The 14,900-nt window shown below is 44.5% G+C and overlaps 1 protein-coding gene across 1 annotated transcript in view; it reads right to left on the bottom strand.

Annotated features, from left to right (window-relative positions):
• LOC126446060 (sodium-dependent serotonin transporter) overlaps window positions 1–14,900 on the bottom strand; it is a 507,897-nt gene that overhangs the window by 126,671 nt on the left and 366,326 nt on the right. Inside the window, exon 9 of the mRNA XM_050090978.1 lies at window positions 12,022–12,120. Within this exon, the coding sequence (XP_049946935.1) occupies window positions 12,022–12,120 (99 nt within the window). The remainder of the gene's footprint in view (window positions 1–12,021; window positions 12,121–14,900) is intronic.

Here is a 14,900-nt window from a genome sequence, read left to right as displayed (position 1 = left end):
GATGTCGCATCTCGTGAAACATTTCTATTGTTAGGAACAGTTAGTCGTTACATTTATGCGAATACTGGTTATGTATCTACCAAATTCATTTTAGACACACTCGAAAAATTATGCTCTGTGTGGTGAAATATTTATTATTATCCCATCTATTACCAAACAATCATTATAATCCTCAAATATCACACGGCCCGTCCCAGAATATGACGGAGGTTCGTTCCTAAAAGTTATACACCGTCGCCTAATTCCCAGACACCAGCCAACCAGCCACACAGCGGTGTACCACGGGCTGTCGCCTTACCAAAAGTCCGCGGCAAAATCGCTGGAGACCACGTCTACAGCAGTAAACTCATTGCTGAAAAAAAAAAAAAAGGAGGAAACTGCTTCTGATTCCGACATCTGTTTATAGAGTGGCGACAGCATGGATCAAGTCTGCCCCTTTGGATAATTTACACCACATGCTATTGCATTGTCTGATCTAGCACATCTAAGTGGAGGCGATTATAATTGGCTAATATCCGTCGAGGAAAGAGATATTCATATAGTTACAGATACGTCTACACCATACGAAAAGTACTGGCAGATGACCCACCAGTTATGGTTGTAGAGTTTGTAAGGACAAAACAGTTTTTAAACTAAAAGAAAAGAAAATTTCTATAATTAATAAGAGTGGTGTGATAGAGACATTGCCAGTTTCTCATGTTGTTATTGGGGTGGGAAACAGCAAACGAGGAGTCTGCTCTATGTTTAATGATCCTGCTGATACTCATGAAAAACAAGCCAATGATTCTAATTTATGTATCTATTATTTTTTATATTAGTGTCAATATAGAGGGTGCAACTAAATTTTTTTACAGACTTTGAGGACTTGTAGTGAGGACCGAGACGGTTAAGTGGAACTAGTGTCGGGGAACGTACCGTTTCCTTGCTACACACCAAATACCACAACACGCCGTTGTTTATCACCTGGGTCCATTTCAAGCACGGCTCGATGTAACAATCATCGATGCCAACACAGACAGAGTACATCCGTACCTTGTCCGGAAAACATGATCCCCACTCCTTGTCCTCCAGCATCCGCCACAGTCATAACCGACGCCAGTAGATCTCCCTCGGATAGCACAGGAAAACAAGGATATTATATGAGGCAACAGGTAGTAGCATGCGTACAAGCGTAACATCAGGTACAAAACTCTCTGGAGAGATCACTAACTCAACTGAATGGCATACACTGAAACGCCAAAGACACTGGTATAGGCATACCTATTCAAATACAGAGATATGTAAACAGGCAGAATACAGCGCTGCGGTCCGCAACGCCTATATAAGACAAGTGTCTGGCGCAGTTGATAAATCAGTTACTGTTGCTACAATGGCAGGTTATGTAGATTTAAGTGGGTTTGAACGTGGTGTTATAGTCGGCGTACGAGTAATGGGACACAGCATCTTCAAGGTAGCAATGAAGTGGGGATTTCTCCGTACGCCCATTTCACGAGTGTACCGTGAATATCAGGAATCCGATAAAACATCAAATCTTCAACATCACTGATGATAGAAAAAAATCCTGCAAGAAGGGGACCAACGACGACTGAAGCGAATCGTTCAACGTGACAGAAGAGCAATCCTTCCGCAAATTTCTGCAAATTGCAATGCTGGGCCATCAACAAGTGTCAGTATGCGAACCATACAACAAAACATCACCGACACGGGCTTTCGGAGGCGAAGGCCCACTCGTGTACCGTTGATGGCAGCACGAAACAAAACTTTATGCATCGCCTGGACCTGTCAACACCGAAATTGGACTGTTGATGACTGGAAACATGCTTCCTGGTCGGACGAGTCTCGTTTCAAATCGTATCGAGCGGATGAACTTGCATGGGTATGGAGACAATCTATGAATCCATGGATCCTGCATGTCAGCAGGGGACTGCACAAGCTGGTGGAGGCCATGTAATGGTGTGAGGCGTGTGCAGTAGGGGTGATACGGGCACCCCTGATACGCCTAGATACGACTCTAACGGGTGATACGTACGTAAGCATCCTGTCTGATCACCTGGATATACTCATATCCATTGTGTATTCCGACGGACGTGGGCAATTCCAGCACTACAATGCGACACCCCAAATGTCCGGAATTACTACACAGTGGCTCCAGGTACACTCTTCGGAATTTAAAAACTTACGATGGCCACCAAACTCACCAGGCATGGACGTTATTCAGCATCTGGGATGCCTTGAAACGTGTTGTTCAGAAGTCTCCATCCTCTCGTACTCTTACGCTTTGATGGACAGTCCTGCAGGATTGATGGTGACAATTCGCTGCAGCACTACTTCAGACATTAGTCGAGCCCATGCCACGTTGTTTGGTGGCACTTCTGTGTGCTCGCGGGGTCCCTACACGATGTTAGGCAGGTGTACCAGTTTCTTTGGCTCTTCTGTGTATAAACTAACCTGTAGTGGGCATGGGACAGCAGGTGACCGGTGAATGACGTACATACTACGTGGCATCGAAAATGCGGGAGATTTGTATGTGTGTTGTCCTAGTTTGCATGTATCGATAGAACAGCACGTTTCCGAAAACTAGTTCTTATTATAAGTTTGCCCGTCTTGGCACCCACTAAAAGCCTTCAACATCTGTAAAGAGAATTTAGTCCCACGCTGTATTAAGTATACGAGGGACGTTCAATAAGTACTGCAATACATTTTTTTCTACCAGTTTTTGGTTGAAACAATGCGTAATTTGTTTCCTGCTTCAGCCCCTATAGGTTTATGAAGTTCAGATAGGTAGCGGCGCTTTACACAGCCTTCAAAATGGCTTCTGTAAAGGAGGAGCGTTCCAAGCAGAGTGCTGACCATCACAGACATTCATAGGCGCAGATATTCATAGGCGCTTGCACGATGTCTACGGACACCTGTCACCGAGAAGGAGCACGCTGAGTTGTTCGGCGAAGCGTTGGTCATCATCGTAACAAGGTCGCCCAAACTGTCTGATCTCTCGCGTACCAGCCGGCCGTACACAGCTGTGATTCCTGCAGTGTTGGAACATGCGCAAACTCTCATTCGAGGTGATCGTAGGATCACATCCAGACATCGCGCTGCGCAACTGGACGTCTCTGTTGGTACTGCTGACACATTCATCCACCATTTGGGGTACTCAAAAGTGTGTACCAGCTTTGTTCCTCGCCGTCTATCAGAAGACCATAAAGAGCAACGAAGGACCATCTGTACAGAGCTGCTTGCGTGTGACGAGGCTGACTGTGACAATTTTTTGTCGAACATCATCACAGGGGATGAAACATGGGCTCATGACTTCGAACCAGAAATAAAACGACAATCAATGGAGCGGCGCCACCCCATCTCTCCTCCGAAGGAGTGACGTCACACCACCTCTCCTTCGAAGAAAAAGTTCAAAGCCGAACCTTCAGCCGTACGGTCTTCCGAGACTCTGACGGGGTTATTCTGTTTGATATCCTCCCTGATGATGCAGTAATCAACTCTGGAGTTTACTGTGCTACTCTAACGAAACTGAAGAAACAACTTCAGCGTGTTCGTCACCACAAAAATGCTAACGAACTTCTCCTTCTCCATGACAAAGCAAGGTCTCAGACAAATCTGCACACCAGAGACGAGCTTACAAAACTTAATTGAACTGTGCTTCAAAAAATGGCTCTGAGCACTATGGGACTCAACTGCTGTGGTCATTAGTCCCCTAGAACTTAGAACTAGTTAAACCTAACTAACCTAAGGACATCACAAACATCCATGCCCGAGGCAGGATTCGAACCTGCGACCGTAGCGGTCTTGCGGTTCCAGACTGCAGCGCCTTTAACCGCACGGCCACTTCGGCCGGCAACTGTTCTTCCTCGTCCATCCTACAGCCCGGATCTCACGCTTTCCGACCTCCATTTGCTTGGCACAATGAAGGATTCACTCCGCGGGAATCAGCACGTTGATGATGCGCAGGTTACTGAAGCAGCAAGATGTTGGCTCCGACGTCGATCACCGGAGTGATACCATGCGAACATAAAGCGCCTCGCAATAAGGTGCGGTAAGGCCACCGCATTGAACGGAGATTATTTTGAAAAGTAGCGTTCTGTAGCAAAAAGAGATGGGGAGTAATATGTTATATTGGAATCCTGAATAAAACCAACCAACTTTCTAAAAAATATGTGTTGCATTACTTATTGAAATCCCTAGTATTTGTCAACAATTCCTAATCATTGCTAGCTGAGTGTATAATATTACAAATAATGAAATTTGTATAGTTTACCCTGAATTATATTTCATGTCTTAAATGTCCTAGAAATATCCCACACAGAAAAATCCCATTTATACATTTGTATTCCTGTGTGTGTTCTCTTTCAGATTTCTAACACAACTTTTTATCTTCCGCCGCATGGGGTAGCCGCGTTGTCTTTGGCGTCTTGTCACGGTCCGTGCGGCTGCCCCCATCGGAGGTTCCAGTCCTCCCTCGGGCATGGGTGTGTGTGAGGTCCTTAGCGTAAGTTAGTTGAAGTTCGATTAAGTAGTGTGTAAGTTTAGCGCAGATGTATTCAGCAGTTTGATCCCATAAGACTTTACCACAAATTTCCAAATTTCTATCTTCAGTGCACATAATGATATCAAGTGTGTACCACATTTTGGTACAATAGTGCCACATTTAAGAATTTCAGTCCAAAAATTGCAACATTGATTTTATTTTTTCTAGTCTACATTTGTAAATTTAAAGGATTAAATACAGTGTCCATTATAATTATCCGGGCTGTTATGCCGTGGTCGGTTGATGAATTCTGTGTCAATTCCCAACGTTTCGTCCCCGTCTGCGGAGGACATCTGTAGCTCGATGGCAGGTCCAACACACCCACTGGCTCGCTACTGACTGCCGCTAAATTCCGTGTCCGCGCGCTCCCTCGCCGAGGCGTGACGTCACGTGTTTTGAAAACGTCAGTGCAACTGGCCGCTGGCCGCTGCCGTCGATCGCCATTGCCATCACCCAGTTGTGGACGGGTGGTACACATCTTCTTCACCACCGGCATCTATACCGTTTAATTTCGCGCTCTCCTCCTTTCGATTGAAATTGTTAGGGTGTTTGGCGATTTCGATTGCCTCCCTGTAGAGCCTTTCGTAATATCACATTGTGGCCGCTAGTACTTGCGTCTCCTCAAAACGAATATGGTGGTTACCTGGATGGAAAGCATGCTCCGCAACAGCTGATCGTTCCGTTTCTCCTCTTCTACAATTGCCCTTGTGCTCTTCCAAATGTTCCGGCCTTGAAACTCTACATTTTGGTATTAAATGCAGTGTTGCTCTAAAGCAGCTTATACTCCCTTGTTTCCTAACCATTGCTCTTTTTATTACAAAAATACAGACAAATTTTGTGATTGTGTATCGTATTTGGATCACCTTACATTATTTAAAGGGTGAAGGCAATTCCGAAACAGCAGATACGGATGTTACTCAAAACATTACGGAAATCCGTGACACTTACGAAGTGGATACTTCTGTATTCGCTGCTAGAACTCAGACGTACTATTCACAAATTGGCGTACCTATCGCGATCCCTACGCAGTCGACTTGTATGAAGATTGCGCATGAGCTTCGTCTGAATTAAATGACATCCAAAGGCGATGTCTGGAATACTGAAATGCCACGCAGGTGGACGTTCGGAACACCGGCAAACAGTTCGGCGTGAAGAGTTCGTTAGTCCGTGCTGGAGGAAGTCGGCCCACGCGAGTCTTGGGCCTTGGCGGCGACCGCAGCTGCAGCGGCCGGTGCCGGCAAAGCCTTTGCGGTGCGCCGCTTGCGGCCTGCTAACAGGATTGCCTCAGCTCACGCCCGTCCCGTCCCCTCCCCACGTCACCGCAGCTCACACACTGCCGCTACGGCAACAAATCTCTGCCCATCGCCGTCAACTGCATAGACCCTACATTTGCGGTCGTTCGCCGAGGTGGCACATCTAAGTCGCTGTGAAAATTTCCTGCTTTACTTTCAACAGCAGAATACCTGACGATACATGCTTGAATAATTCACTATTCTACTCCATTAAAAATGAAGGAACCGACTAAGGCAATCCCAATACGGCCACTATGGAATTACACACAGTTGTATAGATAAACAAATCGATATCTATTTCAGTTTTTATCTTGAGATCTTGTACTTTGTTACTTCTTTTATGAAAATGGACATAAGAGCTTTCCTTTATCACACAAATCGTTAGTACTATTCAGGGTCTGATATGTCGCGACGTTACGCCTGCAGGGTCAACAAAACATCATACGTTCCAGCAGTAGGGATTGTCTGCTTGCAAGGCAACCAGTTTTCGTCGAAAAGTAGGTATCCTGGCTGGTCGCAGGTCGCGGAAAGCTACTTGTTTCTAACACACACGTGAGCGAAAATACACTGCCTGAAAAAAATTAGTACGCTCTATTAGAGGTTTCCAGCTCACTCAAGATTTATTGTTGCAACAGTGCATGTGGAGTACATTAAATGATTACATTTACGGATGAATAGCCCAAGCGTTCTGAGATATCAGGTATGGACACATGTTGAAACACCCATACTAGTACGTTGAGTAGTCTCTACGAGCGGTAATGGAGGCGCTGACCCTGGCATCTAGTTGATCGTTCAGAAGGCGAATACTGTCCTAGGATACGTTATTCCACGCCTGCTAGACCTGTTCAGGTAGTTCTGTAAAAGTCGTTGGTTGACGAGTCGCAAGAGTCGCTTCTTATCCCATCATATACCACACGTCCTCGGTTGGAGACAAGTCTGGAGATCATGCTGGCTAGGGAAGTTGGTGCACGTCTTGGAGAGCACGTTGAGTTTCGCGGGCAATGTGTGGACGAGCGTTATCCTGTTGAACCAACACACCACCGTCCTATTGCAAGAACAGCAAAAGAATGTGTCTAGCAACGTTATGCAGGTACTGAGCGCTGGTTAGCGTCCTCACCAGAGGTGAACAAGAGTTGTATCTCATTGCACCCCATCCCATAAGGTCTGGGATGGATACAGTGTATCTTGGACGAATGCATTCTACGAGACAGCGCTCATCAGCTCTACGCCGTAAGCGCAAACGACCATCACTTGCATGCACGCAGAATCTGCTTTCATCGCTGAAGACCACGGCGCGCTATTCCATCTTCCAAGTGATCCTCAGATCTGAAACACTCCCTATTTAACCCACCATTATCGACCAGTGGATTACAGCCTAACAGTTTAAAACAGTTGGACCGTGTGCAGCTGATAAAGGCTGATCGGTTAGTATTTGCAAGGGAGTTGTGTCGTGTCAAATCGAACAAAGCTAACTAGGATGTCAGGTAGCAATAACTGGTACATACTTTGTCGTTAACATTCTATATCTTTTGTCCAAACAGCACGAACGAGGCAGCTACACCCTTCGTCTGATAAAGTAATAACAGTTAACTCATTACAGGTAGGCTACCAATGTCGTCACACGCCAATACTCTGCATGTGGCACTGAATACACAATCCTCACTGCAATCCAAATCGTTGGCGTCGGCGCGGTTGTTGCGTAATCGTAGTGCACAAGGAAGCACTTAAACACATCAAAAAAATCATTCAATTAGCGCCATTTATGTATTTGTTCGATGTCAAGCCCACGGCTTTGGGTGACACTCCCAGCCGTTAAGCAGCTGTAAACGCGGTCGGCCGTCCTGCCGAAATCCGCCCTGCTCGGTTAGCAGCCAACAACATAATTGCTCGGAGTCTCAAGAGTGACTACTCTCTGCCGCACTGGGCGCTCGACTATCGATAGTACCTACTGGGACCTGCGTGAGGCACCGATATATTGTTCTCAGTACCTAAGGTGTGGTTGACCTCTTACAGACCGCACTAGTTAAGCTTTGTACATCGATGATGTGGCGTGAGTGGAAGACGGACAAAACGTGCGCGTGCCCGTAGTCCGACTGCTAATAACCGGTTCGCAACAATTCTTGTTGACACTTCTAGGCTCAGAAACCCTATGCCGTGGTAGCTGTAAAATCTGCCACTGCTACATTTACGGTAAAACGATCTTGGCGGGCATTTGTAGTGCATGGACGGTCAGAATCTCGTCTACGGGTGTCAGAATGTTCAACGACCACTGATTCAGCATCATTCCATAAATGACGCAGGACGTCCAAATTGTGTGGGTGTTCTCCGAAAGGACCATCCCGCCATTCGGAAGGCCGCAATTTGACACCTTTCAGATTCGCTCAGTTGACTGTAGGAAACAAGAGTGTGTATATGTGACTGTAGGCTTTCCCGGCGTAAACTATTGATGAAAGTTTCTCGGGTCTCCAGCCGGGTGGTAGCGTTGATAACTCGAGACGTTTCGGTACGTGTCATACTACTCACCTTCTGGCGAAGCGTCGAGGTACGTGGAGAGCGGGCTATTTATGTGCGCGGTCACCCCCCTACAGTAGACCTCGGGAGGCTGCGGTGGACCGGTGGCGTGCGCGCGGTAGTGGTGTGGATAGCAGTCGTCCCCGGCGGCCTGCGTTCGGTTCTCGGTGTGAGCATTCTGTCTGCGTTCGCGGCGGAGGCCGTTGACAGGCGCGCTCCCGACAGATTGCCGCTATCGCAGGGTTCCGAGCTGCGCTGAGTTGGTATCCCTCATCTCTGTTGACTAGATTGCCGTGAATCCTTATTTCTATGAATTCTTTGATAACGCTTTCCCAGAAGCCAAATGCTCGGCAGAGTACCTTCGTTTTTTTGAAGTTGAAGGTGTGTTCTTCCTTTACGGTGTGTTCTGCTATGGAAAGCGTTATCAAAGAATTCATAGAAATAAGGATTCACGACAATCTAGTCAACAGAGATGAGGGATACCAACTCAGCGCAGCACGGAACCCCGCGATAGCGGCAATCCGTTGGGAGCGCGCACGTCAACGTCCTCCGCCGCGGACGCAGACAGAACGCTCACACCGAGAACCGAACGCGGCCGCCGGGGACGACCGCTATCCCCCCACCACCACCGCGCGTACGCCACCGGTCCACCGCAGCCTCCCGAGGCTGCGGGGGGTGACCGCGCATATAAATAGCCCGCTCTCCGCAAATCTCGACGCTTCGCCAGAAGATGGGTAGTATGACACTTCCCGAAACGTCTCGAGTTATCAACGCTACCACCCGGCTGGAGACCCGAGAAACTTTCACCAACAAGAAAGCGGTTCTGTGGCATGGTTGCCTGCTTGTTTCACACATTTGCACCACACTGAGCCTTCTGGCTGTGAGCTTTCCGTCTTAAGGGATATACATAGATTGCGCTCTGGTAGCTATGCCACTATGCTATTTGTTGGCGGATAATGCTGATCCATTATCAGTGCATCTACTACCCGCCAGGTGGCTTATGCTGACGTTGACCGATTATTAGTACATCTACTATCTGCCAGGTGGCATACGCCGTCATCGGATCGAAATCGACGTCGTCTTCCCCGTTGTACTAATTTTCTTTTCCCGGCAGTGTAGATCCGAAGACATGCTGCCGTCATTCGTTGACGGCCGTTGCACCGTCATTCGTCGGCAGCTGACTCCGAGCCAGTACTCTGGTTCGGATTCCAGGCCACGCCGACGTCACTGTCTCCGCTGGCGCTACGGAGAACCCATCGAGTTCCAGTGACGCCGCTGGCGGATATGTCTTCTGGATATGGATATCGTAAAACTCGGCTCGAATTGTTTTTGTAGTACATTGACCATACACTGTTCCAAGGGAACATGAGTTCAGTCTTGAGAAGGAAGAACTTAAACCCTTTATGGAACTTAAACTCAGTGCGCTGAAGGAAGAACTGAAGGTTTGTTTGAACTTTGCTTCAAGACAGTCTCAACGAGCAGACGAACAGTGTTTCTTTGTTTTGTTAATAAACTTTCTTAAGAATCCTTGGTATCGTTTGTGCCGCCAACGGTTGCTTGCAGAGGGCCAGAGATGGACCAACGCTTTCTTGACTTGTTCAGTTTGTGAAGCTTTTCCTCTTGAGTAAATCATTTAGTTTTCTCTGAAGTTGTAATCATTTGTTTGTCTGAACATTTACTTCACATTTAACCGACTTCCCTCCCATTCGAATAATTCCTTTGTGGTGCGTCGACTTTTCCTTTTTTCATTTTTTTTTTTTTTTTTTTTTTTTTTTGCTTAGGGTGCATCATCACCTCCCATACTCTCCGGCCATCGGCCATGTTTTTCATATACGTTCACTCGTAACAGTTTTAGCAATTAACCTGTAGCCGGCGAGACCGGTCTTTAGCAACCCTGCTTTTACCCTGATGCTTTTAATCGAACTGTATGGATGCTGGCTGACTAAGACTAACCTTCTCCGACGAGAAGTGTTTTCTTTTTCATGGTACCTGTCGCGTGGAGATCAGCGTTAAGATCTACTTAATGTTATTGTCTACGGTTAATAATTACTTCTGCACCGCTCTAGCTACGGATCCACAACCGGAGGTAAAGTTAACCTGCACGTGGTGTTTGGCGTTGCCAGTTGGAGAAGTGACCTGCCAGTGAGACTGTCCACTTTACCGCAGGTCTAAGGATTGCCGAAAATGGCTGGAATAGCTTCAGTATGACTTCACCTCGAAGTGCTTCCATGTTCCTCAGATTTTTAGGATTTTACTGCAACTGAAATTGTGTGGAAACTTGCTGTCGCGTTGAGTGTGTTAATTGTTCCCCATTTCTCCTTTCACAGCTCTTATCGAGTCGCGTGTAGCAGCTGTTGATAGGCTCACATTCCATAGGAGCGAGGTTAAAACCCTCGGCCAACCATTCAGGTATTTATATTCTATGGTTTCTATAAATCGGTTAAAGTGAACTCCGGGTTGGTTCGTTTAAAAATTACACGGCCAATTTCCTACTGTATTATTCTCCTATCCGAATTTGGGCCCCGATTCCAAAGACGTCAGCGATGGTATGTTAATTTATTTACTTTAATTTTCATTTTATTTATTTATTTGCTGGTATCAACACTATGTGTTGGCTAGGTAGGCGCTACGTTAAACTGTAGTCTTTCTTTTTTTCTTCCTTGCTATTTTAACTTCTGAGACAGAGACTGACTAGAGTATCACCCTACTACAGCCCCATTTAAATTAGTTTCAATTCGTCTCTCCACAACATGTGTTGGAAATACCGGTTATTCTCTATAATAACTAAAGTAACGATGACAAAAAATGGCTCTGAGCACTAAGGGACTTAACATCTGAGGTCATCAGTCCCCTAGAACTATTTAAACATAGCTAACCTAAGGACATCACGACATCACACACATCCATTCCCGAGGCAGGATTCGAACCTGCGACCGTAGCGGCAGTGCGGTTCCTGACTGAAGCGCCTAGAACGGTGTCTAGATTAAGCTAGTGCACTCAATAGTATTTAAAAATAATCTTGCAGAAACTTGTAAGAGACGAATTTCAATGTTTTAGCCAATGATCTTTCCGTATGATGTGCGAAAATAATTTCTTTCTTTGGACAATAACTTCGTTAACAGAAACAGAGAAATTAACTATCCATCTAAACAGGAAGTTTTCAAATTTTTAAAAATGAAATACAGTATTCTGTACTCAAAACCCTTCCTTTGCTGTTATGGTATTCGTTGATTCCTTACTTTAGGAAAATAATAAAACGCACACGAGCAAGTATATTAATATTTTATGTGTAAAACACTGACAAAATTGTACTGAACATAGAAACAATAATAAGAATACGCACGATGAATGTCCTACAAATACCTCTCTTCTCGAATCATTCATAAAGTCATAAATATTCTTAACTGTTTGTGGATTCAAATATAACTCTAAGATAAACACACGCAAAAATTTCACAATTTTCGACAGAAGCGTTCAGGACAGTAGCTCGATACATTTGCTTCTCTCTCTCTTTATGTTTGTACTTTTCAATGGTGTGTACGGTGGTATAGTAACTAAAATAAAAAGGTTCATTGTGAGAGTGTATTGTTTGTACCTTCCTCATTGCATTTCTACGTAGACATCGCAGGTATAGGCATTACCATGGATAAAGAAATAAATCATAAATAGACGTGTACGTACCGAGAGTGATGAGCATGAGGAAGAAGATGATGGACCAGAAGACGGAACCAGACATAGTCGCTATGGCCTCCGGGTACACGATGAACACAAGGCCCGGACCTGCAACAGGAGGCAAGGTGGCGTTGGTGAAAACGGAACTTAGGAGGCAGTTGAACTTATACTCGGATAACAGCGGTCTGGAAGCTCAGTTTAAAAAGTACTTTTAATTTCTTACAGGGCCTCGAAATGTGAAGTAATCATCTTTCAAAGTAACTCCTCTGCTAAGTTTTTATCTAAGCGTGACAGAAGTGATTAAGTTGCGTTCCCTTGATGATAATTTACATTTGTTACAATATTCTAATTTCTCAATGTGGCTCTGTTTTGGGAAATTCCTGTATTCAGATAAACTCTGAATATGCCAAAATATAAAGAGATTTTCAGAATATGATCATCGACTGAAAACTATTACAATGTTATTACCGTCAAATTGTTCTTATTCTGCATTAAAATATCTCATTTAAATCTGAATTGCTACGCGTAAAGATAACCCAATGAAACACTACCAAATGGCAAACTTACAATGTATTCACATTAAAATTTCATTTCTTAGTGTTTCCACTGTTTAAAAGTACCATTAATAGTTTTTGTAAGTTTCACATCACTACCATACCTAAGGTATTAAATTAGTTCTCCACAAATATTATTATGCTGATATCATTTTAAATTTTTGGAATTTCAGTGTGTACTAGCGCTTAAATCCCACAAAATTGTGCAGAATCATCATGTTTTCGGGGCAGAATCTGTGTGAAGGTAAGGAAGTATTTTGTTTTTAGTGTGAAGGTAAGGAAGTATTTTCTTTTTAATTGTGGTCCAACTATAAGAATCAATCACAATTTTGTTGTTTTTGGTGTAATATTCCTTCTTCTCATTACCTTTTTTCTTCATTAGCTCGCTATTGTTACGCCTGCTTCACGGTAAAATTTATCTTACATTGGTTTCCTCATTTCCTTAGCGGCACTAAAACTAAGTCAGAGTGTAAAATTTTGTACAGGACCAACCATCAGACACAGCCATTTGTCCGTGGTCTTATCAACTAAGGTAGTAAAAAACGATTTACAGCACGTGTCACAGCTTCAATTTACTAGTTACTCCCTAATGTCTCCCTTCGGAGTGCTCCGTCATGAAGGTGTACAGGAAAGCTTTTGTGCACTTTTGTGAGTAGCAGGGAGGTAACTGATTGGCTGAAAGTCATGACTTTATAACTCATTTGCTAAGAACAAAGAAGTCAAAAGTCCAGGATCGAATGAAATGCAAATAAATGAAATAAAATAAAGTGTACTGTCGTGTTACCCAGAGCTATGGAATAGTTTCTTTCCAAAGCTGATCTGTAACCTAATACATAACCCACTGTTCAAATTAGCCCACCAAACCAATTAATATTACGAGCGATACATGAAATTGCAGATGTAACTGAAACAAACATCAGTGACTGTGAATCTAACAAATACTTGTTCATTTCATTTCTATATGGTGGAGGATAAGTGTAATGTTTTCCTGTAAGCTGGTTCCACTGGCTGACTGATGGAGAGTGAGGACCGAAAGGATACAATTGTTCCTCACTGGAAGGCATAGTCCAGGCCAGGTACACACTGAATGGACAGGCGCTGTCACAGGCGGTGTCCCACATTCCGATAAGAGCTTCGCTGAGGCTAACTGTAAACTTGCATTGTGAGAAGCAGCATAAGGGATGCTTCCTAAAAAAAGATATAGATCTACAACGGTAAGTGAAAAAATAAGGCACTCAGAGTGACAAAAATCTGTTGGATCCAAAGGACCCCAGCAGTCACTGTAAGGGATTCCCGCACTCGTTGACCAAAATGATTTCTGCAGTGGGCATGAAGACTAGTGAGTGCATACGTGTAGCCACTGTCATGGGTTGAAACGTGAAAACATCCTCATAGTGGGAGAGAATTTCTGCTTTTTGCCCCGCTCTAAGAGAGAAATGTGTATTAGTGGTTAATCACAGCAGATTATTTAGGAGACGGAAGATTGTTGCAGTCATTATAAATTTTTCATTGGCCAGAACATGGAAAGTCTACAACAGTTGGCTAACGAGAATCCAGTGCTGGCAGAACCAGCACGATTTTGAGAAGGAGGCATATAGACACTTCATCCTGGATCGTCAGGGGCAGAGATGTCTTCCGCGTAGAACTGGAGAGAGGTGGGATTTCGTCCTAGGGTTGATCGTAGATGCCGGGGATGAACTCATCCTCCACTGCAACCATCCTCTGCAGTAGAGTTTTAGAATGATGGCAGGCGTGAACCGCATTTGCTTATGTAACGATGAGGGGACCAAAGAGTCGTTTAATTCGAGTTAAAGGTTTGCTTCTCTGAACTAATTCGAGCCGTCATGTAACTGAAGTCAACACGTTCTTAGGCAGGGGAAGTGGTGACTGTATGCACTTTTCTGGTTCTGTTCTATAATCCACTCATTAATTTATATCATTGGCAATTATGTACATAGCTACATGTATTATTTCATTTCCAATTCCATCCACCTGTGCCAAAGTATATGTTTAATGATTCATTTGAATCTTTGTGCACTCTATAACTCTATGTTTTGCCCGATCAGTGATTGTAATCAAGTTAATGCATCTTAGTAATAAACAGACCTGTATTGTGACGTTTAGTTTCATTCCACAGTTTGACGAAACCCTTTCAAATTACATCTATATGAACGATGGTACCTATACATCTTGTTTAATAGGGCCACTCCAGCACAGATTCAGATGAGCAATAGTTTTTTTTGCACACCTTGTCATAATACCTTGCTTGATCTTATAAGGAATAATCACTGGTTTCAGATCATGTTGGTATTACTGGGGTGTGGTAAATGCTCA

Source organism: Schistocerca serialis, chromosome 1, assembly GCF_023864345.2.
Source record: "Schistocerca serialis cubense isolate TAMUIC-IGC-003099 chromosome 1, iqSchSeri2.2, whole genome shotgun sequence".
NCBI classification, from domain to species: Eukaryota; Metazoa; Arthropoda; class Insecta; order Orthoptera; family Acrididae; genus Schistocerca; species Schistocerca serialis.
This window is presented reverse-complemented; position numbering and strand designations above follow the sequence as displayed.